The 12,706-nt window shown below is 39.5% G+C and overlaps 1 protein-coding gene across 2 annotated transcripts in view; it reads left to right on the top strand.

The window, feature by feature from the left end:
- The window catches only part of PCDH11X (protocadherin 11 X-linked), a 438,876-nt gene that overhangs the window by 194,731 nt on the left and 231,439 nt on the right, over positions 1 to 12,706 (top strand). For both annotated transcript variants that reach the window (XM_071757565.1, XM_071757566.1), the window contains exon 5: positions 964 to 1,035. In XM_071757565.1, the coding sequence (XP_071613666.1) occupies positions 964 to 1,035 (72 nt within the window). The remainder of the gene's footprint in view (positions 1 to 963; positions 1,036 to 12,706) is intronic.

Raw genomic sequence — 12,706 nt, 5'->3', positions numbered from 1 at the left:
GAGGACCTTTCTTGTGAATGTCATTGTTCCCATTTTGTGACATAAAGAATTAGGGAAAAAGTAGTTGAGATACTTGTTGGTATTTTTGCAGCAATGTATAATGTTCCTTCCCTGGGAAATTCATATGGGGAAAAGTAAAAGAAGCCAAAATCCTATCCAGTGCTCAGTCCCAGTCCTCAAAAACCTTACATATTTCTTACGGAGACAGAGCCATTACATTTACTAACAAGTGTTTGCAGGGGGTCTGGGTAATAACTAAAAAAGAGGAAGTGTGAGGGGGTCAACAAGTCTAATTCTATGAAGACTACTTTAATCCATTTGATTACACCAACTTTTGATTTGGGAAGGTCAGTTTTGAAATGTGCCAAGGTAGTGAAAAGTTGAAGATGCAAGAGGCTGTTCACTACTCAGTCTTCTCACTCCAGCTCCAACAAACATTAAGGAAAGGCAAGTCTGTCATCCAAAACCACAGCTCCCCTGCTTAAGTAATGCAGACTTGTAAGAAGTCTTCACTTTCAAGAGTCTTCCATAGCACTTCTTTTAATTCACCTTTTTATGTTAGTTTTATCTAGTACCTAGTGCCTTTTTCGGGATGTCCACTGAACATAGAATATCCTGGGGAGGAAATGGCAGAGAAAATGGAGTTGAGTTGTCTCTGAAATTCTGCTGCTGAACCTTACTCTGTTGGCAAAGCATTCAGTATTGTTGTCTGAGGTTTTCATCTGTCCACACTGATAAAGATTTGAACCCCCACACCTTGAATGCTAAAGCAACACTGTAAAAATTAAGTCACAAAGCTGCAAAAATATCAGACCTACAGCCTGCTCCAAATACATCCAGTCAAGATGCATTATCCTTGTTTTGTATTAATTTAGTATCTCTTTTATTATCTCAAGGGAAATTTATGCTGACTGCTGATAGTGGTTGAATATTTGACTGATGCTTACTTTTCTTTCCTAAAAGCACACAAAAGAAGTGGGAAGACCACAGACTCCTTTGAAAGAGACAACCCTGGAGCCTTGGACCCAGCCACAGGTAGGCTGGAGCAACTTTTCTGATAATGTGTTTGCTTTAATGATGGTTTCTGTAAAGCTTCATGGAATTAATCCGGGGCTCTAAAGAAAAAGCTGCAACATGTAACTCTGTGGTTCTTGACATCGATGTGATTTGGTATTTGACTGCACAGACTACTGGTAGTGTCCTTTTAGTTGAAGTCTGAGTCTTTTTCTAGGGGAGGTGTTTTGCTAGGCCAGGACAGTCTTGCCTTCTGTTTGAGTTCCTTATGTCCTTAAGGAACTTTGTAGACCAGAACTGCTTTTGGAACAGTGTGTAAACTGAGAGTGTCTTCTGCTATAGGAATGATGTTTGTGATGAATTGTTATTCTAAAAAGGCTGTTTGAAAGATCAACCTTCTATTATTTTATTGAAATTTATAAAAAAATTAAGTCATACTTAAACTTGAAAAAATAGATAATGAGATAGGAAGATTGCTATGCAACATTCACCTTCCTTAACCCAAAATGTTTTGGAAGTTTTGGCCTTGCAGTTGTGCACTTACATGAGCAAATCAATTACTATAAATTTCTCCTATGCAAGACTTCAGAGGTGGTTTTGCTGCATGTTCCCTGTGTATCAGTGTACTGCTCTGCACATTGGGGTATGTGGCTTTGGAGGTGATGGGAGGGAAGGGAAGAGCCAGTTCATTGTGTAGGTGAAAGGTTGGGTTTATAGGACAGAAGGCACTGGAGCACGATGGGGATGAAGTGAGGAGCTGGGAAGACCAACCTGAAGAATCAAGCTGTTACTGCAAATTCCCAGGAGAAGATAGCTGCTGATTTTATGGATGTGGGGGCATTTTCCCTTTAGCAGCCACCACATCTGTAGTTTGTATGGCACAGTGCCTCTTCCTGACAGAAGCCCCCACCTCTGCTTTGCAGGGTTCACTTGCTGCTGAAGGCTGCAGTGAATCTAGAGCTGTAATGCTTGAGCTGAGAGTTTGCTGGCAAAGATGGAAAGAACCAGGCAGAAGTAGCAACCCCTGATCTGTAATTACAGTGTGTCTGTAGTCCAGGTAGGCTCTGCCTCATGTTTTCAGGCTGTAAATGCTCTGCCCAAGCAAACATTCTATTTAGTCTCTAGTTTTTACAAACCACTCATGTGAAATCCTAGGCTTGTGTTAGTGGCATGTTTACTCCAAAAGCACGTGGGACACAGCATAGGTATTCAGAAGAAGAAACAGAAAAGGCATCACATCTCTGTTACTGCTGCTTTTGCTCATGCTTGAGTGCATTTTTATTTAATGAGTTGCAGTGCTTTCTTGGTACAGCCCAGGCAGCTGATTAAAATGTAGGAGCTCTTAAATGGTAAATCCTTTATTGTAGTAACGGAGACATGGTATTTACATTTGTGAACCCCTGCATGAAGTTATGGAGATAGATCTCTCTAAACATGCAAGGGGGAACAGTAGGGAAATCCCTCAACTGTTACTCTCCAGAACACCAGATCTTCCCTCCTGCCTCCCAGAAAGGCTCCTGATGTGGGCCCTGCCCATCCAAGCTGCTGCATGGCCCAACCTCCCCAGGCCTCCAGCCAGGCAGCTGCTAATCACACCAGTTCAACCTGCATTGATCCCTGTCTGCAATCAATAATGTTTATGTGTAGGACCACAGGAGCTTGCCATGGTCCATAGTTACTAACAGACAGTTTTTCCTTCCAGAAGTGGCTGTTGAACAGCTAATGTATCATTAAGGGGTGGCTGACAGGCTCTTCTCATTCCCTTGCTTACAGCACGGGCTGAAGAGAGCTTGGAGTTAGGGTTGGGCTTCAGTTTGATAGCCCAGAAGAGAGAATTTTGGCTGCTTAGTTATGAGAGGAGGAGATGAAGCAGTTTGATGCCATGATTGTCACTTAGGGGAGCTCTGGTGCATGAATGTGGGTGAAAAGAGAGCTCTTGCAAGAGGGTGGTCTGAATGTCAAGTATTCTGTTGGACTGTCCCAGCCCTGACCAGAATGTTCCTTCTGAGCATGCAGTCCATCCCCCTGTTATCTGATCAAAGGTGCATTTGCCACTCTTTTGTTTGGTGAATACACAGATTAAAACTGGGAAATGTGTCTTGTAATTTCTGTTCATTTGTGGAAAAAAATTCCCGCTTTAAAAAAAAAAAGTACAAAGAAGCTAACATCAATATGCTTTTTTATTTTGTGGAGAGAAGTAATGTAATCAACAAAATATTTTGTGGAGAGAAGTAATATAATCAACAAAATAAAAAAACCTGCTGGAACTATTATTGTAGTAGAAAATTAAATTAGTTGTTAATTCTTCCATGGATATGATTCTAGCCCCTGCAAATCCCTCCTTAGATATTTTGTATAAAGTGAGTAAAAATTCATGGCATGGATAAAAGCTTTGTCTATTTTATGAGCAACAGGCAAATGATCCAAATGGTGCTCATAAAGCAAATGGTTCCCAACTCTAAAAGGAGGAGGAATATATTTAAAAGCTGCTAGAGTGAACCATGAGTAAAACCAACTCCTATTTACAAGAAGGTATTATTTACATGAAAGTTTTTGAGTTGTCCCTGTACAGGGAAAGAGACTCATTGCTTTTGTCTACTTACTAAACAATTTAAAAAAAACATTACATTTTCTTGAGCTCCCTGACTGCCTTTCAAGTTGAGAGCTGCTGTGGGACACATTTTATCAACAGAGACTGAAGGAAGCAGTTGAGGGAATGGCTCCAGTGTGCAGGGCCAAGCAGCCAGAGAAGCAGAAAGTACCACGTCTGGCCTCTGGTACCAGGGGGTGAGGAGCTGGTACCCATTAGCACTCGGGCAGTTTCACAAAGGGGTTGCAGTTTAGGGGAAAGAGAGAGGAAAGGCTTCATGTCCCCTGCTCTGTCTCTTGTTTGCCTTGTTCAAGGTCGCTGAACATTTTGAAGCTGAACACAAAAAAATGAAGAACTGTAGTGCTTTGCCAGGCTCATTTCTTATTCTTATTTTTGGTTTTGGTTTTGGAGTTTGGCTTGTTGGGGTTTTTTGGGTTTTTTTTTGCTTTTTTGTCTGTGATTTAGTAAGCTCCTAGGGCAATATGACATTGCCAATGTAAGTTCCTAGAGCAGTATGACATTGCCAATGTGGGAATTCTTTTCATGGCCATGGCTTTTACCTTGCAGTTTTCTGTATCTTTTTCTGTGAAGTCAGTGAGTGGAAACTGATGTTACTGCCTGGAAAATAAAGTATGAGAGACTCGTCCTGATAAATTCAGGACAAGACCTTTGCAGATAAGGAACATGTGTGGTAGTAGTTGCCCAAATAGACTTGTCATTGGTTTACAAGCTTTATTTAAATGCTAAATACCATGTATTCCTGTGGTTGTTTTTTGCTGCTTTGCCTGATTAAACATTGAGCTGATAAACCCTGTCAAGGCTGTTTAGAGCTACTGCAATTTAGATGACGTATTTATAGCATCTATTGTTACAAACAGGATAATTTGAAATCTGGAAAAAACGTGATTGTTTAAATTTTGGAAGTTGCTGGTAGTGTTTTAAGATATCTGAATTTTGTGTGGTAACAGCAGGAAATAATACTAATTAATGATGGCTGTGATTCAGAAACAAAGTTTTTCTTCCAGGTTATTAGGAGGAAAAATCTAGAAAGAGAGGAGAAGGTGTTAGCAAGAGAAGGGAAAGAATAATTTTTAAAGTTAAGTAGCTTAAAACTGCAGTAGTGGCAAAAATGAGGACAAATATTGTGGCAGACACAGCAAAAATTCCACCCTTCATTTGTGTACTATTTATGACTTTAAAATTTTTTTGGTTTTTGGTTTTATTTTTGTGGCTCTTGCATCACTCTCTATTCTGTATCTATGTGAAATACTGTATATAAGTGATTCCTAGAGGTGTTCAACAGGATAAAATGTGAGAAGGTGGTGTTATTAGTGCTGTAGCTTTTTATTTGTTTATTAATTGTAATAGCTCCTGGTGCTCTTACTCACTTAAGATAATGGATAAAAAGCTAGGGTAGAGTTGCATTAATTTTCCTGGCCCAAATGTAGCATAATTACTTTAATGAACACATTCATTTATCCCCTTTCCTCATATTCTTCCTCCTTCACAGTTCACCACGTTGTCACTGAAAACCCAGACAGTGATGACTCTGAAGGTTTTATGGCTCTCCTCAAAATTCTCTGTGAGGGTTAAACACCCAAGGACTGAGCTTTGTCAGGCTCAGGTAGTTTGCAGTCATGTGTGTCTCACAAATAAGCAACCACTAGAACCACCATGGCTTTATTACCCACTGCTCTAACAGTGGTGAGTGAGACAAGCAGGAGCAATAAGATACAGACCAAGCATGACCTTTCGTCTCCCAAAAGCAGAAGTGGAAAATATTTTGTTTCCTTTCTTCATCTATAGTTTTGTTTTCTCTGTGTGTGCAGAGTACAATCCTTTTCTCTTTTTTTGTTTTTTATTTTTTCGGAAACAGAATTACTTTTTGCAGAAAGGCAAAACCACTCAGACTGCAATCTAATTACAGATGATAGAGTGCAGCATTTTGGTGCTCAATTTTAAAGAATCACTTTATAATCTTGGAACAGTGGATAACAACATCACTAATCCAATATTTTAACAGTAAATACGTTTGATGATGGGAATTGCTACACTAATCTTATATCCCTCCACAGTATAGTTAAGAAATCCACAGGGGGTTTTACTAATCAGTTTTTGTAAAGTAAATCAAGTCATGTAATTCTTGTTCCCTCTAAATGCCCAGCAACTGCAGGCAGAACCACGTGCAGGACTTTGTTCTTTTCATCAGTTTTGTACTTTAATCTCCAGCCATGCTTTCCCATCAATATGCAACAGAGACACTCCTGGAGAGAGAAAGTCTCCAAGCACCCTCTGACAGAGATGTCTTATTAGGTGAGCTGGCAATGCACCTGTTCCCCTCCCTGGCCGTGCTGGGAAGGGATGGAGCAAGCCCTGCCCAGAGGTGAAGAGCTGCCAGTAATAAATAAAATCCAACCACGCTCACCACTATGCTTCTGAAACTTATGGCTTAAGCTCCTTAGCTTAAACCCTGCTTTTACTGACCAGTCAGATATGTTGCAATATAGTTTGTGGTTATGTCTTGTTTTTAAAAAACTATTGAAAGCGAAATACCTTTCATTTTTAAAATTATACACAGTGTGCTTTACATTAGAAGAAATATTAACAACCATGGTTAAATATTTGAAGAGAAGCAGCTAATAAGAATTCTGTTCATATTTTGTTCCCCACAGTTCATGGGAACTGAATTATTTTTCATGAAGTCCTGGTGTGCTCTGTTTACTTAGCTCACAGCTTCTGCCTTTAGGATTCAAAACCTGTGGAAGTCAGGATGAAGTGAAGCTTTATTTCTGACTCAGTGTTCTTAGATACAAACCAGTCACTTAAAAAAACCTACATAGTCTAGTTATACCCTGGTTATATTTAGTATTTAAAATCTGTATGCCCAAATGTTCCCATTTTATTTGGTGTCTTAATAAACATATGCCTCTAGTGTATTTCTTTTTTAATGAAATTTCAACTGTAGCTCTGAGTTCTGACTCGGAAAATTAAAAAAAAAGAAAATCTATATATATCCAGGTCAGTGTAGACAATGTTAAGATAATAATGCATTTAGCATTGCCCACATAAATATCTAAGTTGTTTTTCAATATTCCTATCTTAAAGCCTGATTTTTTTATCTCTTAAAATGGAAGCCTTGCAAACTAGAAACCAGCTGGAAGCAGACAGTTGTTTTGGTCTGATTTGAGTAACAGCAGGAATGAAATAATATTTTATTAGGAAACTTCAGAGAAAAGCACACTAACTTTTCACACTTTGAAAATAATTAAGGTAGATACCGTCATAAACATTTGATCTTTCCAGTGCCAGCTAGGGCAGTACCTAGCTGCCAAAAGGTACAAACCTGGCTTATCACAGATAGCAACACTGTTCATTTTAGCTGAGCTTGTAAGTTATAATCTGTATTTCTGACATAACATATCCAGAAATCAAGATACAGTCCTGGAAATTACTCTAATGGAAAGGAAATTTATTAATTGGGAATAGGCATTAGCCATTTCCTCTATAACAATTATTTCCCTCCAGTATTCAATTTAATACGAAATACAGGAATACCAGTATGCCATAAATAAAACAGTAACATACTGTGGCTGCATTAAACCACTGGGAGAATTCAACTGTAAATTTAAAAAGTTTAATGAAGAGATATTTTCAAATAAAAAAATAAATCTTAATTTGAATCTAAATAAATATTTACTCTGCAGTGGAGTAGGGTTGCTTGGATAACCTGGCCAACAGGAATAATCTAGTTATCTAGAATAATCTCTATTAATCTACTAATATTTTAGTACATTTGATTTATATATAAATAGAACCACAATTTTTTTCAGGTTCTAGTTTGTCCATAGAGTATCAGCACGGAAAGTTAATAGCTGATGTAGCTGAAAAGTCACTTAGAGAAAATGAGAAAAACAAGCAGGATATCAGAGGTGTAAGGACTGAGTCCATGATTGATTTCAGAGGCAAGACCATTACAAAGGCAGAAAAATTTCCTATTTCATTTAAGTGTATCTGTCTATTTTCCAGACCAGCTCATGATTCTGTGATCTAAAAACTCTCAATTTGAGCTAAGCTGCAGCTCTCTTATAAATTCATTAAAATAAATGAGAAGTCTACAGACCCGTTTCCTTACATTTTATTCAGTATATTTTCAGGTGTTTAGCTGTGCAGAGCAAAAAGCCAGTCACTTTGGGGGTTGTACCTCTGAGTCCAGGCACTTGTGTGTTCATCTCTGTCAGATTGCTCCATGTATTTTCAGAACACAAATGTCAAAGCTGCTGGGTGGAAAACTGAGGGTCCTTGCTACTTTTAAATACTTAAATTTTTCTCATTTGCTGAGACTTGGAAGAACTTTTTTTCTACTAAGACAGAAGTGTTGTCTGCCCAATTCCTTTGGCTCACACTGCTAAATTTTTTCCATCCTCTTGTTTCTGCCATGCTGGAGCTGTTACAGTGAGTAGCAGTGTGTACGTGGATGGAACTGGGGACGGGAGCTCAGCTGTAGAGCATCACCTGGAAGTTCAGCCCAGTGTGTACAAACAGGTAGCCCCAGAAAGCCTCCCGTCAGTGTGCATCCTGCTGAAGCTACAAGAGGAAGCTGTACTGCTCAACGCAGCCACTTGATTTATTCTCTGCTGCCTGATGATGAGTTGGAGGAGATGGGGTACTCAGTAGTGAAATATCCTGTGACATTGTGTATAAAGGGCAGGTAGACAGCTACTCCTTCATCCTGCATGACGCAGAAAGCCCTGTCAGTGGCTAAGTAAATCACCACAGACCTGCTTTCAGAAAATGTAGATGAGATATTTGAGGTGCTTCGTTATCTATGGGGATGCTCAGAACCACTTTCCTCCCCACGATATTTCTTCTGCCGTCACCTCCGCTTGGCGCGGAAGCGGAGACGTCCCCATTATTTAGCAGAAAGCACCGAGTAACAAAATCATTAAGTTGCATTGAACTGTAACTTGCTTGTTCTGAGCTGTCCTCAGTACACATAAATCTTGAAACAGAGAGCATAAACGAGGTGTGATTCATCCTGATGTCCATTTTTCCAGTGTCCAGGTTGCTGTCACCCCAGTACAGGTGGATGTGTCGTGAGGTGGGAACAGTCCTGTCCTCTGCATGGCTGCAGCCAGCCCATCTGTTTCTGCCTTACAGAACAGGAGGGGTCTGAAGAGCTTTTGGGAAGCATGAACATAATAAATGCTTTCTGTTGTATGTTTAAACCCTAAAAATTGTTATCAGCTTCAGTGTGGACCTTTGCATGAAGTGTGAGCATCTGAGGGAATGCTTTTGGAAGTGAAGTCTTGGGCTGTCCTCACTGCACACTGACCAGACCATAGTTTGTGTATCTTCAGTTATTGGCTGAATTTTATTAAATTAGGCATATTGCCATCCATTGGTACATGATTGTGGTTGTGTATCCACGGTGGTGCAAGTGGCTCTGGGTAGCTGTTGCCAGGTCACTTACCCTCTCAGTCAGTTTCTCAGCTTTGAAATCAGTTGTTTTTTCCTGAAGGATCTTTTATGGGCTAAATAATTTTTGGATGCAAATTATTCCATGTAAAGCAGATACACTCCAATTTGGTGCCCCAATGGCTATACAGTAATGGGTTTTATGTATCCATTCACAGCCCGAATGAGATTAACACCACTGTTCTCTCCATCTGCCTTTGAGAAAGAATCCAATAAGTAATGATGCATATAAGGGAAGATTATCTCATTATTTTCCACGTTTTATGTATTAACTACTGCAAGGAGACAGGGGGCTGCTCAGGGTGGGCAGTCCTGAGTCTGCTCATGGTGAGCTCTTAAAACAGCACAGCACTGGCCTGCTGGATGGTCCTTGCTCCCTCCTCTGGCTGGAGAGCAGAGCTGTAAGGCACTTCTTGTTAATGTTTTTTTGGCTATTTTGACCCAAAAAGGGACTGCAAAATAAAGAATGGGTGAGAAATAGGCATTGTAGAGATTTCACCTATTCTGGTAGCTTTTGATTGCAGGTTCTGAAGCTCTGCTGGGTGTATCAGAGCCCAGCATGGCCACAAGGTTCCCTTGTATGTGCCCCCTGATCCACAGCCAAGTGTCTGTGCAATGAAGGGAAGCAAGTGTGTCCCCTCTTAATTATCTCAACAAAGACAACCTGCTTTTAGATCTCTTTTTATGTGTCACATGGTTTCCCATCTCATATTCCTGCAAAGCAGAAGCAGCTTCTGATTTTCAAGTTATATGATTCCAAACCATTTCTCTCATTCTGACTGACATTGCCTCTCACATCTTCCAGCTGCACAAGTTTTTGTAACAGCTGGAGACAAATTACAGGGGGTGTCAGAAAGATGGTGGCCTGGGATCAGTTGCTGCTGAAATGGTGTATTCAGCCTGTGGTCTGTCTGCTTGGCACAGATGAACAGCACAGTGTATGTGTGAACTCTGAAGATGATTAAAATATATTTGTACAATACAGTATTTGTCTTCTCTTCAAAATGAAAATATTGCTGTTTAGCAACTAGCAGTGCTTTAGTGATGGAAGTAAGTTTTTTTGGTGTGTATCATTCTTCTTATGCGTGAACATCTTCATTTGGAAAGCTCCTACAACATTCTTCCACTGTTTCTAATTGATTAGTTTACTTATAAATTTAAATTGGGCAAAATGCCATTAGAAAAGAATGGTTCCAGGTAATAGACACCAGTCTGTAGACCAAGACTGCAATTAGGGAGATGGTGACCAAAACATTACATTTTTACTTTGCTTTGCCATGCCTCTGTGCTTTCCCAAATACCAGGCAGGGAGAGTAAAAATATTTGTTGTGCGTTACGCTGTTTTTCTTACTCTAGCAGACACTAGAAGTAGCTCAGACCAAGAAAGGAATTAATGTTGCAAACACTGTGACAGTGGTTGGTGTTTGGACTAGAATTCATCATCCCTGAAAAGATTAATTTTCTATTCCTTTGGTTTTAAATCTTAAATTTTCACCAGTCACGCAGTACTTTTTCATGTGATGAATTTCACTGTATGGATTCAATATGGATGGTGGGAACTATGAAACAAGGGAGAAGTTGTGCTTCATTTTATTTTGTCATGCCCTCTCTGTGCTACCATTATCCCTCAGGATTTTTTTTCTTAATTCCTCTTCAATATTGGGCAAAAATCTACATTGCATATTAAAGTTGCCACCACTTGTGGAAACTTTTCTCCCAGGGTGCCCACAACTGGGTACTGTAGAGGCCAAGATTATTTTTAGGTGCTCATATTTAGAATTCAAGGCATTCAGGGCAGTATCACCAAATCTGAAGTGCTAACAATTCCCCAAGTGTTTACAACACAGGGATATTTTTAGTGCTGGGTTGTTTGTCTGGTAATATTCTGTACTTAAATTATTACTCTCCAAATTGCTGTAGCTCTTGGGTCTGTGATTCAAAGAACATGATAAAAAGCCCATTGTTTTCATTCTGAATATTGTTAGAAGATCTTAAAACAGTTTCCCAGTTGTGGACTATGAGCACCCAGTCCCTGCTTTTACTGGGAAAGAAACTTGGGTTGAACCTGTGGCAGCACTGAGCAGGTAGAGTGGCAAGTGTGAGGAGCACATTGTGTGCCCTGCAGCTGAGATGTACATCCTTCACTTTGCCTGGTTTGTGATGGCTTTTCCTCAGGCCAGTGGGCAGCACTGATGGATCACAGAGAGCTTCCTATACGGATTTGGCCTTTTTATATATTTTGCTATCTCTGATCCCACGTATATGTCATTGCCTTGCCAGCCTGCCACAGAGCACTGGCATAGCTGGTGGGCCATGCTTGGAATCAGTGTAAGCATACTGCCAGGAATGCATAGAGTAAACCTGGTTCTTCTCCTGTTTGCCAACTTTATGCAGTTAAGTCAGATTTAGGATTAAATGCTTAATCCTAAGTATTACTTAGGATTTTGTATTTCGATGTTCTGTGGGAAAGAAGTGGTCTGAAACTAATGGCTTGTTTTGTTCAAAGAATGCATTTATTTGAGACCTTTAGAAAATCCAGTGGGTGGTGGGTGGGTTTTTTTGTGTTTTGTTTGTTGTGTTGAGGTTGTTTTTTTCTCTTTTTGAAAAGAAATGCACTGTCTATAATCAAAGCAAATTATAAAGTTGTTTATCCATTCTCATGTATTTGTTGGCTTTTCCTTTTCCCTATATGAAAACCTGGTGATCCTCTCTCATGTTCATGTTATGATTTTCTCCTTCTGGATTTTTTTTTAACACTATGCATCATTTCCCCAAATCCATAAATATCTTTGCTGTCCAAAGTGGATTCTTATGATTTGTATCCACTGATTTTATTTTCTAGTTCTGCAGCCTGCCTGTGAGGTGAAGGGACAAGGCAGGCAGATGTCAGCAAGAACAAGGCTCTTGGTGCTTTTCAATTCTGATCATTTTTTTCTTTAACTGCTTTCATATCTAGGTCTAACACACAGATCTTTGTCTGTTTAAGTAAAAGTAATGATGCTTTATGATCTGTTTCATTCTCGCTATTTCAGGATTTACGAGTGGTGTGACTCAGAAGCATTTGAATTTTTATTTTTTTTTAAAGAGAAGTAGTGAGAGGGACTTGCTTGCTCTATTTCTTTTTCAGAACACAGCTAAAATGGTATGCTTCTGGGCTTGGCACTTTTACAGCAGCTTGATAAAATAAAAATAATCGTGCCATCACTATTTTATCTCGCTTCTTTCAGATGTGCTTCCTTCAGAATTGCTTCTTTCTTTCATATTCGTGGAAGTGTGCTGGGCAGAGTGGCAGGCTGCTCACAAGCTCTGCCAAGTCGAGGATTTGAGAGAAAGTAAACAACTCAGTTGGAAACACGGGGAGCGAGGGCTGCGTAGACTCTAAGAAGCAGAGATATGCTGCATTAAGAGTTCTCTTAATGGAAAAATGCTGTTTTCCCTTCAAAGGGCTGAATCTCACTGCTGGCCATTGCAAAGGAAGCAGTCGTGCCTGACAATTGCACTCTGTTTGGCCAACTTTTCTATCAAGTTTTTTTTTTTTGTTTTTTTTTTTTTTTTTTGTTTTGTTTTTTTGTTTTTTGTTTTTTGTTTTTTGTTTTTTGTTTTTTGGTTGTTTTTTTTTTTAATAGT

The sequence above is a fragment of the Heliangelus exortis genome, chromosome 14 (genome assembly GCF_036169615.1).
Source record: "Heliangelus exortis chromosome 14, bHelExo1.hap1, whole genome shotgun sequence".
Taxonomy (NCBI): Eukaryota; Metazoa; Chordata; class Aves; order Apodiformes; family Trochilidae; genus Heliangelus; species Heliangelus exortis.
This window is presented reverse-complemented; position numbering and strand designations above follow the sequence as displayed.